The sequence below is a fragment of the Impatiens glandulifera genome, chromosome 8 (assembly GCF_907164915.1).
Source record: "Impatiens glandulifera chromosome 8, dImpGla2.1, whole genome shotgun sequence".
Classification (NCBI taxonomy): domain Eukaryota; kingdom Viridiplantae; phylum Streptophyta; class Magnoliopsida; order Ericales; family Balsaminaceae; genus Impatiens; species Impatiens glandulifera.
In genome coordinates this window covers 47,163,346-47,176,995 of record NC_061869.1, presented here as the reverse complement: position 1 = coordinate 47,176,995, position 13,650 = coordinate 47,163,346, and the positions used below count along the sequence as shown (strand labels likewise).

At 37.5% G+C, this 13,650-nt stretch overlaps 1 protein-coding gene across 1 annotated transcript; it reads left to right on the top strand.

Moving 5' to 3' along the window:
* Positions 1 to 420: 420 nt before the first annotated feature.
* On the top strand, positions 421 to 9,398 carry LOC124911193 (probable E3 ubiquitin ligase SUD1). Its single transcript, XM_047451642.1, has 9 exons — positions 421 to 979; positions 1,411 to 2,094; positions 3,254 to 4,027; positions 4,637 to 4,848; positions 4,976 to 5,335; positions 7,209 to 7,369; positions 7,452 to 7,615; positions 8,172 to 8,318; positions 8,754 to 9,398. Exons 1-9 carry the CDS (start codon positions 668 to 670, stop codon positions 9,231 to 9,233), a joined length of 3,294 nt encoding a protein of 1,097 aa, XP_047307598.1. The 5' UTR covers positions 421 to 667; the 3' UTR covers positions 9,234 to 9,398.
* The last annotated feature ends 4,252 nt before the right edge of the window (positions 9,399 to 13,650 follow it).

Sequence of the window (13,650 nt, the reverse complement as noted above, 5' to 3'; positions counted from 1 at the left end):
TTTTTGGACGAAAATGCCCAGTTGCGTCACGCAATCGCGAGACGAAAAAAAAAATTGAAAAAAAAGAAAAAAAATTCGGTTGCGTCACGCAACTAGAATTGCGTTACGCAAGAGTACAATTGTTATTAAAAAAAAGAGGGTCACTAACGCTATTTAAATTATCCACCTGCACAATGGGTAATTCACCCTGTTAGTGGGTTATCTGCTCAAATTTCCCATTCAAACCATTTTTAAGTTTTAGCTTCAAATAATAATTTAGTAATTTAAAAATAAAAAATAAAATTCCCCAAAACTAATATTATTTATATATAAAGCAATACAAATCAAATAAGGCGAAAAAGCATATCCGAATGAGACCCATTCTATGAGTCGGAGCTTGGATTGGATATGAGATGAGAGGCGCAGGGAGTGATGAAAGTCGGTCGTGATTAAAACTGCCTGCCTGCCTGCCTGTTTGAATGGCTTTAGCTTGACCCCTTTTCTCTCTCTCTCTAGTCTCTCTCTCTTCATTTCATTTCATTTCTGCGATCCATCCCATCCACCTTTCCAACGCAACTGCTCCTTCTCGTAACCCTCTCCGTTTCCGTGGCCGGACTCGGTTCCGATACCGCCTTGAGCTTTAAGGGAGAGAAAACCTGCAGGGAGCCCTAATCAAGCGCTGGAAAATATGGAGATCGCACCGGCTTTGCCGGCTTCACACCACGACGGCGGCGCCGAAGCCGAAGGGGATTCCCTTTCTGCCGAGGCTTCTTCCGTCAGGCCAGTTCCCTCGTCTTCGTCTCCCAGGGGTTCTCCGGAGAAAATTAATTCCAGGTATGATGAGGACGACGAAGAGGGGGACGTTTGTCGGATCTGCAGGAACCCTGGGGAGCTGGATAATCCTCTCCGTTATCCTTGCGCATGCAGTGGAAGCATCAAGTACGTTCACCAGGACTGCCTTCTTCAGTGGCTGAATCACAGCAATGCTCGTCAATGCGAGGTTCGTTGGGGACTACTCCCTGCTTCATTCCATTGATTACATCATAACTCAATTTCATATTACTTTCATCTTGGTATAGGGTTTTAGGTCCTTGAATCACCCTGCAAAATTAAATACCCAGTGATTCATAAGATATGTTTGAGGCGCTAAGTAAGCTTCTAGTAGGAAATTGTCATCATGTTTTCCTATACATATGCTTAACGCCATTTTATGGGTTGAATTAATGGCAATAAGGAACTCTCATATTTTTTTACCTATTAGCAGAATGTAGTGTAGGCCTGAGTGCTATATTTATACTGTAGTTTCGGCATTAACAATGCCCAGATATGGTTGCCGTGGTTACCCGTATTGCAAGAGCATCTTGTAACTAATCTTTTTGGTTGCATTTCTCGTAAAGATTGCCGTTTCACTCATTTGTTATTCAAATCCAGGTATGCAAACATGCATTTTCTTTCTCTCCAGTTTATGCTGAAAATGCTCCTTCAAGGCTTCCATTCCAAGAGTTCGTTGTTGGGATGGCAATGAAAGCTTGTCATGTTCTGCAATTCTTTGTGCGCCTTAGCTTTGTGCTTTCTGTCTGGCTCCTTATCATACCATTCATCACATTTTGGATATGGAGACTAGCGTTTGTGAGAAGTTTCAGTGAAGCCCAGAGACTTTTCATGAGCCATATCTCTACCACAGTAATCCTAACGGATTGCCTGCATGGATTCCTGCTCTCAGCCAGCATTGTATTTATTTTCCTCGGAGCCACTTCTTTAAGGGATTACTTTAGGCATTTACGAGAAATTGGAGGGCAGGATGTTGGAAGAGAAGATGATGGAGACAGAAATGGTGCTCGTGCTGCAAGAAGGCCTCCTATTCAAGCTAATAGGATGGATGGGAACGGTGATGATGCTGCTGGACCTCAAGGTATTGTGGGAGCTGGTCAAATCATTAGAAGGAATGCAGAAAATGTTGCTGCTCGTTGGGAGTTGCAAGCAGCTCGCCTTGAGGCTCATGTTGAACAAATATTTGATGGTATGGATGATGCTGATGGTGCTGAGGATGTACCATTTGATGAACTAGTAGGCATGCAAGGGCCTGTCTTTCATTTGGTTGAAAACGCTTTTACTGTAAGTCTACAATTCTTATCATTTTTTCATGTTTGTCTCAACATTTTTTGAATTATTTAGCACCTTGGATTTGGTTGTAATTGGTTTAACCTATATCTTCATAAAATTTAGCACTTATTAGCATGACACCTTATGCTGCTTCTGTTTTGGTACTGATATCTAACATATTATTGCCCTTGGTTGCAACCAGTAGGTAGCAGACTTGATATTCTGGAGACAAACTATTTATGTAGTGGTTCTGTAGATATTATGGTACTTTTTATTGTGTGCCAATAACATGTAGTGCTTTTGTGTGTGTGTGTGGTGTTGATTGTTCCAAATCCTATCAGTAGCTGAGATTAATGTATTGGATATGCTTAGTAGTCTTTCTTTATTATGAGATGTGGAATTGTATTTTATGAATTATGTATCCTTTGCTGAGGTGTATGTACTACTTTAGCCTGCTAGTTAGGGAGTGTATAAGCATATCAATATTCGGAAGGATTTCTATCTACATTGAAACTATCAGACTTAAGAATTTATGTAAATTTGTAAGTTAACATGTAAACGTTTTTCACTCTAAACTTAATCAACTGTGTAAATATTTTAAAGATAACTTGTTAATACAAGTTAGATGACCAAAATACCCTTAGTATTATTAAATGCTATCAAGAATAAAAATAAGGATATTTTAATTGATTTGAATGATTTTAGTTAATTCTGAGATTGCAAATGGATGAGTTTGTTTATTTATTCTTTTGGTTATTTCTTCCATTTCCCAAAAGCAAAAAACAATACTGCATTCTGACTTTTATCTGGTAAATATCCAACCTTAGCTTCCATTGTATATTGTAATTATGGTATTTGAGATTTTTAGTCGCGTTATTTCTGTAAAACAGCAAAGGCATGGGATTCATTCCTAGTGATATTTTCTTCCCCATCATTATTCCCTGTATGTTCTTTTATAGAGCAGCTGGTTTCTTCTTAGACTTCCGTTTGCATCAAGGAAGAGGAAATTGGGCTGATATTTTAGCTTGTTCTCTTTTGATTATACTTTAATTTTGAACCAAATAAAGGATGATATTAGAAATTCTAAATATATGATTTATAAACTGATATCGACTGTGTGGTCTTTAATGGGCTTGGTTGTTAGCATTCTAATAGATGGTCGCTCCTGCAGGTTCTTGCAAGTAATATGATATTTCTTGGTGTTGTGATCTTTGTGCCCTTCTCCTTGGGACGGGTTATTCTTCACTATGTATCATGGATTTTGGCCTCAGCTGCCAGCCCAGTTTTGTCAAGGATGCTTCCATTGACTGATTCAGCCTTATCTTTAGCCAATATTACCTTGAAGAATGCATTGACGGGTATGGTGAATTTATCATCGGATGGTCAAAATGGAAACTTGCTAGACAAGGTTGTGGAGGTGATGAGTGCAAATTCCACTGGATTACATGGAGTAAAAAATAACCTAACCTCCTCACTTGCAGCTGATTCTGTAAAAGGAATGTCTGTTGTTGGTGTAACGTCAAGGCTATCTGATGTTACTACTCTTGCTGTCGGTTACATGTTCATATTTTTTTTGGTGTTCATTTACCTGGGAACTGTTGCATTGATTAGATATGCTAAAGGTGAGCCTTTAACTACGGGAAGGTTCTATGGTATCGCATCCATTGCGGAGACAATTCCTTCCCTTCTGCGGCAGTTCCTGGCTGCAATGAGGCATTTAATGACTATGATTAAGGTTGCTTTCCTTTTGGTCATTGAACTTGGCGTCTTCCCATTGATGTGTGGATGGTGGCTTGACATTTGTACTATAAGGATGTTTGGCAAGTCAATTTCCCAAAGGGTGGAGTTCTGTTCGGCCTCTCCTCTGGCAAGCTCGTTGGTTCATTGGGTTGTTGGCATTGTTTACATGCTACAAATTAGTGTCTTCGTCAGCCTACTACGAGGGGTAAATACTTTCACATGTTTTTGTTGTTTATAAGACTAATAAATACTCTTAATATATCTCTGACTAAGAGCTTGTTTGATGTAGGAATATTTTTCTTAAATAAATCAATTTTTTGAAAGAGAAAAAAAACATTGTTTTAGTAAAAGTGGATTATTTGGGGTTATTTAATATTTAAAATGTTACAAAAAAATAAAGAAATTGTATTTTAATATCTTAGTTGATGATTTGATTATGAAGCGTTGATGATGGGATAAGGGGTTATTTAGATCTTGTTTGATGTAGTTCATTTGGATTTAATCCAAATAAACCATTATCTCATCATCATTCACTTCCATCAAATCATGACCTAAAATATCAAAACATCCTTATTTTACTTTTTTAACATTTTAACATCCTTATACTAAGTTTTTTCTTTTAAATATCGGTTTATTTACAAAATACCCAAGATAAAAAAGCTCTTGATCAAACAAGGCCTAAGTTTAGTTTTTAAGCATAATCTTTGATATACGTTTTTGGATTCTGAAATTTTGTATACCGGTGTTTTCAAATTGATCCATCAAGTTTTATTCCTTTTCTAATTCATGTATCTTTATCATCATCATTTAATAGGTTTTGCGAACCGGTGTTCTTTACTTCCTGAGGGACCCAGCTGATCCAAACTATAACCCTTTCCGTGATTTGATTGATGATCCTGTGCATAAACATGCAAGAAGAGTTTTGTTGTCTGTTGGCGTGTATGGGAGTTTAATAGTGATGCTTGTATTTTTACCCGTCAAACTCGCTATGAGAATGGCACCCTCTATTTTCCCTCTAGATATCTCGTAAGTTGCTTCAAATGATTCAATTCATGCAGGCTAATTCTATTTTTTCTTTTATCCAATATATATATATATATATATATTCTCACCAGTTGTGCATATTCTTCACATGGATCCTCCCTTTTTTCAGTGTATCAGATCCATTCACTGAGATTCCTGCAGACATGCTACTCTTTCAAATATGCATTCCATTTGCTATCGAGCATTTTAAATTGCGAAGTACAATCAAGTCTGTTCTCCAGTATTGGTTTACTGCAGTTGGCTGGGCGCTCGATTTGACTGATTTCTTACTGCCCAGACCAGAGGACAATAATGGTCAGGAAAACGGAAATGCAGAACCAGCCAGGCGTAATAGGAGACGTGTACAAATAGATGGACAAGAACAGGTCATAGAAAGACTACTGGGTCCAGATAATATCAGAGGAAGATCAATCTCATCAAATGATGTCCCTGCTGAAGAATCTGATGCCGATGAACAATCCGATTCCGAGTAAGTTGCAAAATAATTATTGAAATATAAAGATCAAGTAGCCCCTAACTTTGTAGTTTTTATTATTTTGAAAAAAGTGAGACGCTATTTCATTAGTCCCTGATGTTGCGGAAACCGCAAACAACCATGGAGGGAAATCCTAACTTTATAGTTTTGAATATAAAATAAGCTCTTTAACTTAATTTCTATTATTGGATCAAATAAGCCATCCATCCAACTATTATCGAAGTGGGATGGAATCAACATACTGTTGCCTAATATATACTAATTCTTAGGGTTTGAAATTTGAATTTATATGTTGAGAAGATCCATAGAATATTAGAAGACAGGAATCTAAACAAGCTGATTTTCAATAATGTTGAAAATTAAGAATAATAAATATTTATAGGCTAATTTAAGAGATGAGTTTCAATTATAGATATTAATTTAATTATCCCTAAACTCAATAATAATAATTATCTAACTCTTAGGATGATGTTGATAAGTATTCAATGTTGAATATTGAATTTTAAGTGTCGAATAAGTTAAAGTATTTGAAAAACAAGTTCAGTAAACACAATGAAAATATCTAAATTTTAAGTACTTGATATATAAGTTGATTTGATAAATTATGGAACTAATGTCAGGTACTCAAAGACTATTTTACCCTTAAAGGTAAATTGATTAATTTCACTGGTTAAAATTGTCTTAATTAAGTCATTTATACTTTATGGAATTAAGCAAGATTTTTTAACTTCATTTTTTTAGCTTAACATGAGTGGAATCTAAATAAGTGATTTTAAAAAATAATTATCAAATGAACCTAATTCTTATACACTTAATTGTTTAGATTAATGGATCTAAACTGATAAATTTTCTTATAAATACAACCTTAACCCGACCACTTGTCCTCATTTCTGTGGCCTTCTGAACCCTAATCTCTATTTAGTAAAATTATCATATATGCGTCGCATGTTAGTTTCACTAATCAGATACATAATGAGTATTCGAAGGAGGAATTATTTGACCCAATATGTTCAAGTTGAAGGCTTAGATGATCTTTTTAAAGGTTTTAGGGGCTAATTTGATCCATGACTTCAAATTTAAGGGTCTTTTTAATATTATTTCATATTATTATTGATTATTCTATGGTATAATCTCTTCTATGTTTGATCTTGCACATACTTATTTTATTTATCCCTCCATATGGATTTGGACAATATTGCACTATGTGATTATCCACCAAATCATCAACTAAAACATCATTTTCATTTTCTGTACAACATTTCAAATATTAAACACTAAGAATATTGAGTGCTAGGACATGATAAAGAAGTCGATTTGAGAGTATTGAATTTAAGAGGTTGAAATCTCATGTTCGTTTCCACTTGAAGCACCTTGATTCAAGTTTGGTCATGGTGCTGGGATGTTGTGCTAAGACTCCTTCATGGAATAAAATTGTTTTGGTATTTAACCCAAATAATTAATATTTTCTTCAAACTTGATTTTCACTAACAAACCTAGCCCCAAGTCCAAAAGACATGAAGAAGCCAATAATCACTTTTTCCACAAATAGCTTGCTGTTGCAGTTGTATGCCTTGTTTGATTTAGGGTTATTTGAATAACCAAGTGTTTATTTACAAATAACCTTGTTTGAAAAATAATGAAAAAAGACAATTAGAGTACAAATATATAATGAAAAAAATATTTAATAAAAAAGAAGATATTTTGGTGATTATTTGAGTAATCTATTTGATGGGGTAGATATTGTTGATTGGATAGTGGATTATTTAAAATTAATCTCGAATAACACACATCCATAAGGCCTTGGCTTCTGGAATTTAGATGTTTTATTCCTCTTAATATATATAATACACTTGTCTACTTCTTTTAGGAGGTACAGCTTTGTCTTCCGAATAGTGTTACTGTTAGTTGTGGCTTGGATAACTCTCGTGGTCTTCAACTCTGCATTAGTAGTTGTTCCGATTTCACTTGGACGCACATTATTTAATCTTATCCCACTTCTACCAATAACCCATGGCATCAAGTGTAATGGTAATTGAACTACTATATTAATTTGTTTAGCCTATTGATGAATTTAGCAGTGTCTTAATTCAAGAGTATGTCTCTGTTTTAGATATATACGCATTTGTTATTGGAAGCTATGCAATTTGGACTGTAATAGCCGGAGTTAGATACTGCGTCGAGCACATAAGAACAAGGAGAGTCAAGGTTCTGATACGGCAAGTTCAGAAGTGGTGTAGTATTGTTTTGAAGAGCTTTGCATTGTTGTCAATATGGGTGAGAAAATCTGGCTTCTTATTTTTCTCTCTATAATATACTCCATTGGGAAACACATTTTTCTTTTGCTTCTGGATTCAAATACAGTATATTTTATAAAATTGAAAATTAAGTGTGAATACTGAATTTTTAAGTACCTGATGAGTTAAGTATCTGAAAAGTAAATGCTGAATAAATTAAATGAATGTAAATGAGTTATAAGTACTTGGTATGTAAGTTGATATGCTAAAATGTGGAATTGTCGATAAGTACTTAATAATTAATTTTTATCGTTATAAATGCTCTTACTTTATCTTAATTTGAGTTGAATGAATTAAAGTGATATTAAGTAACAATTATAGGTTCATCCTTTTCTCGAAAAAAGAATTAACAATAATCAAATAAACTTTATTTAAATTGAGTGATAAGTTGTCTTGTCATTACCTTTTAGTAAGAGAATTTTAAAAAAATAATAATAATGTTTTTGTTTTTGGATCCAGATAAACAGATTTAAAAAAAATCTTTTATGTGGTTGGTTTGTTATGTTGATGTTTGCATGAATATATCTATTTTGCAGATTTTTATGATCCCAGTGTTAATTGGACTGCTTTTTGAACTTCTTGTAATTGTTCCAATGAGAGTACCTGTGGATGAAAGTCCTGTTTTTCTTCTATACCAAGACTGGGCTTTGGGACTTATCTTTCTCAAGATCTGGACTAGATTGGTGAGTAGTTGCTGTTGTTACAATTATTTTTCATTTTGTATCAGAGATTGTTTGGATACACATCTCAATCAAATATCTTTCTTAGAGCTTGTTTGATTTTTGAATTATTTGAAAAATTCCTGGTTTTTTTTAAACAATTCATCCATTTCGGTAAAAACAAATTCTGATATCTCGAATGAGATCACATTTGAAAATAAAACTCTCCTATTACCAAAATAAGCCTCATGTTTGATGTTTGGTTTCAAAAAATCAGTTAATTTATCATTGTACACTTAATGATGAACTGATGGTATTAAAATAGTGATGTCTTATGGGATGGCCCACATCAAACAAGCTCTAAAACATGTGATCCAAACTTGTCAATCCAAGTTGATCCGAGTCTTCATGGTTTTTTATAGATGTATGAGTTATGTTAATAGAGTTTTCTATGAACAGGTAATGCTAGATCATATGGCACCACTAGTGGACGAAAGTTGGCGAGTAAAATTCGAGAGAGTAAGAGAAGACGGTTTCTCAAGATTACAAGGCTTTTGGGTACTCCGAGAAATCGTATTCCCAATAGTGACAAAATTACTCACAGCATTATGTGTTCCTTACGTATTAGCCCGAGGTGTATTCCCGGTATTCGGTTACCCTTTAGTCATCAATTCAGCAGTCTATCGGTTCGCATGGCTTGGTTGCCTGGGTTTCAGCCTGGTCTGTTTTTGTGCAAAACGGTTCCATCTCTGGTTCACAAATCTCCATAATTCTATAAGAGATGATCGATACTTGATTGGCAGAAGACTGCATAATTTTGGGGAAGCTGCTAAAAGACAACAAAATGTGGTTTCTGCGCAAGAAGATGTTGCGGTTGAAGGTGAAGTCGTCGGTTTGAGGTTGAGGCATGTACATCATGAAGGAGAAGAAGCACAATAAAAAGTGTAGTAGACAAGAAAGAAGTTCGTCAATCTCTTATTCTGTAGGTTTGTATTAATACTATATAATATACTAGCAGCAGCAGCAACATCTTTTCAGTGTTCTTGAGGATTATTCATGTATCAAAAATGGAAAATATAAAACAAAAATTGTGATTTTGCTTCTTCTGTTTTTCTATTATATATTCAAATGATTTTTATATCTAAAAGTAAGTTTGGTTATTGTTTTAGAATACAATTTTTTTTATTGTTTTAGAATATCATTTGAAATAATAATTATTTAATAGATAATTTATACTTTAAATAATAATTTTGTATTATTAAATAAAGAGATAAAAATTATACTATAATTTGAAAAGGATTTCAAAATTAATTTGAATCATTATAAATGCAAAACTAGTACCAAAATAAGCCTGGAAACTGGCTAATTTAGTTGCAAAAGAAACGAATTTTTAATGTATTGATTTACTTTTATTTTAAATATATGTTTTTATTTATTTATTATAACATGATAATAATTAATTAAAATGAATGTCACTCACTAACAAATAATTAAACAGGAAATTTGATCAGATGACTCTAAAAATATGGTCATTACCAAAAATAACCTCAAAATTTTTAGTTTTTATTTTTTATTTTTTTTTAAATATTTGGACACTTTTACCCTTAGTTTTTTTCCTCTTCACGGAATGGTCCCCTCACATTTCCCAAACTCAATCCCCCTTCTTCTCTTCCCCTTTTCCTTTTCCTTTCCCTCGCGACCCCACCACTCCCCTTCCCCCAACTGCCAGCCACCGACGACTAACTACCACCGCCTCTCATCTCCAACGCCGGCGACGACGGGACCAACCTGCAACGCCGGAGACCCAGCTGCATCGTCGTGTAGACCCGACCGACCAGCATCAAAATGGGTATGTTCATTTTTTTTCATTCACATTTCATTCCCGTTTGAAATGCTGTGTCAAAATGGGTACGTTTGAAATGTTGTGTAAAAATGGGTACGTTTAAAATGTTGTGTCAAAATGAGTATGTTACTCACTACCCCGCAATTGCGTCCCACGATCCACGCCCCACGCCCAAGTCCACGCCCCACCCACGCCCAAGCCCACGCTCAACGCACCACCCACGCCTAAGCCCACGCTCAACGCACCACCCACGCCCAAGCCCAAGCCCACGATCCACGCCCCACCCACGCTCCACGCCCCACCCACGCTCCACGCCAATCCCACGCCCCACTCCCCACGATCCACGCCCCACCCTACGCCCAAGCCACGCTCCACGCACCCCCACGCACCAATCACGCCCCTCCCATGCCCCACGCCCCACGACCCACGCACCACGTTGTTTAATGAATTTCCCAGGTTTTGTTTACTACACTGACATTTAAATTTGTATCAATTGCAGATCCCAATTTATTTGTTAACTATTTTGTCTTATATGATGGAGAGTGGAGGAAAGATGATGATGGTGTTAGTTTTTTTTACTCAAGTTCATTAGTAGGTGTGCCTCTATCCCTAAACACTATATACGACGAATTAACTGACATTGTCTATCATGCTATTGGTGTGGACAAATTGAGATATGATTTAGTGTTCAAAGTCAAGTATAATTTGGTTATGAAAACTGCTCCTCCTGCTGCTATCCGATATGATGGAGATGTGATGTTCTATGTAAAAGAAATTTCGACTTCACCACACGAGCTTCGCACTTCTCTGTGTGTCTCTTTAGTAAAGAAGTCACTATCTTCACACCCAACTGATGAAATCCAAAAAGAGGAGGTTCCTGAATTCCCTATATTTGAGCAGGATGTCTTATAAAGTCAAAATGACATACACCGTGTAGAAGATGAAGAACAACAAGTCCCATGTTTGCGTTCGAGTGAATTGATTGCTAGTACCCCTACTTTTGCACCCCGACCAGCCATCATCACTTCCCCTATGAGGAAAACATCCAGCCATATTGAGTTGCTTGATTCATTTGAACCAATCCAGGTTGAAACACATGCTCAATTAACCCTTGAAAACAGAATGGAAGTGGGTACGTTTTTTTAGAACAAAAAAGAACTTCAATTGAGGGTGCATAGATATGCGATGGCTAATCATTTTGAATTCAAAGTCGAGAAGTCAATAAAAGATCTTTGGTTTGTGAAATGTGTGAATGAGGACTGCAAGTGGAGATTGCGTGTTGTGAAAGGAAAATTCCAAGAGATGTTTGAGATTCGAAAATTAGTTAATGAACACGCATGCTCAATTTTGACGAGGCAAGAGAATGTGAGGCAAGCACCAGCTTGGGTAATTGCGGAGTGCATCAAACGTAAGTACATGGACTATCACCATGACCACATGCCTAAGAAAATAATGAAAGACATGCAGACAAATTATGGGTTTAAACTGACCTATAATAAGGCTTGGAGGTCCAAGGAAATGGCCTTAATGGCGGTGCGAGGAACAGTGGAGGAATCTTATGGAAAATTGTCATCATACCTGTTCATGTTGGCGAAGAATAACTCAGGTACCATAACTGACATTCAGACGGATGAGAATGACCACTTCAGGTATATGTTCATGTCCCTAGGCTGCTCAATTAGAAGTTTCAGGTATTGTCGTCCAGTATTGTGCGTCGATGCTAGTTTTCTTAAACACAAGATTGGAGGTCAACTATTGGTTGCGATTGCATGCACATACCACATCAAAATGAATATTATGGTCAAATTTAAAATTGATAACTTCCACAATGAGTTTGATATGGCTTCACGCGCATACACATTGTCACAGTTTCATCACCATTTTGACAAGATCAAAATTAAAGACCCTCGGATTACTGCCTATCTGGAACAAATAGGAGTGGAGAGATGGAGTCGTGCCTTTTTCCTCGTCCTCCCCGTCCTCCTCCTCATTCTCTTCCTCCTCGTCCTCCTCCTCCTCCTCCTCTTCCTCTTCCTCTTCCTCTTCCTCTTCCTCTTCCTCTTCCTCTTCCTCTTCCTCTTCCTCTTCCTCTTCCTCTTCCTCTTCCTCTTCCTCTTCCTCTTCCTCTTCCTCTTCCTCTTCTACCTGCACAATCAAAAATAAAATGAGATCAATATATACATTTTGCGAGGTGTAAGTGTGGTGCATGGGTGAGTGCGTGGGGTAGTGCGTGAGCTTGGGCATGGGGCGTGGAGTTATGCGTGGGGAGTGGGGTGAGTGCGTGGGTTGAGTGTGTGGGGGCGTGGAGTTATGCGTGGGGAGTGGGGTGAGTGCGTGGGTTGAGTGTGTGGGGGCGTGGGGATTGTGCGTGGGGGTGGGGTGGGGTGAGTGAGTGTGTGGGGTAGTGTGTGGGCTTGGGCGTGGGGCGTGGAGTTGTGCGTGGGGAGTGGGGTGAGTGTGTGGGTTGAGTGCGTGGGGCGTGGGGTGGGGCGTGGTGCGTGGGTGAGTGAATGGGGCGTGGGGTGTGCGTGGGGCGTGGGGTAGTGCGTGGGGCGTTGGTTGTGCATGGGTGTGCGTGGGGTAGTGCGTGGGGCGTGAGTGTTGTGCGTGGGGCTCAAGTGTGTGTGTGGGGTAGTGCGTGGGGGTGTGTAATTATACATTTTTCTCATTCTTCTTGGCCAACTCCCTCTTCTTGGCCAACTCATCCGCCTTCCTTTTATTGGCCAACTCATCAGCCTCCTTCCTCTTCTTTGCCAAGTTCGTCAGCCTCTCCTTCCTCTCATTCTTCTTTCTCTTCATCTCATCAACTTCATTCTGCTTCCTCTTCTTCATCACCTCATAATTCTTAATCTTGTTCATCACCTCATCATTCTTCCTCTTCGTCCTCATCTCAGTATCAAGTTGCACATCATCATTCTTCCTCTTCCTTCTCTTCTTAATATCAAGTGCAGTAGTACCTGCCTCTTCTTTTTCTTCTTCTCCACCATTCTTTTGTTCCTGTATTTCCCCCAATAATGTGATTATAAGTGGTTGATTCTCCTTGATGAGCTTGATTTCAGTTTTAATCTCATTCACATCCTTTTTAATCTCATTCACATCATTTGTCAGTTCATCAAGTTTGGCATCAGTATGGGCTTGAGACACTCGATGGGTGCACAAGATGTAGAATTGTCTTCATCAGTTGGAAGAGGAGTCGTCGTAGAAGGAATTTGTTGAGAGCTGTCTTGGCTAGTGTCATCGTTAACTTCAGGGAGCTGGGGAGTAATAAGTCTCCTCTTCTTGGTCGGCGGTTTGGGAGTCCTTTCATGTTTTTCATCTTCTTCACAAACTTCAATCTTTCTCTTCCTCTCATCAAATTCAAAGAATTCATCATAAATGTTTCCTGTCATATCTTCAAAGTCGTCCCTAGAGTACTTCCGCTTCTCCTCCGCAGACTCATCAATTTTTCTTCGAACATTGTATTTCTGGATGGCTGTGGATACCTCCGGTAGGGTATAACTCCTAAAAGATTTA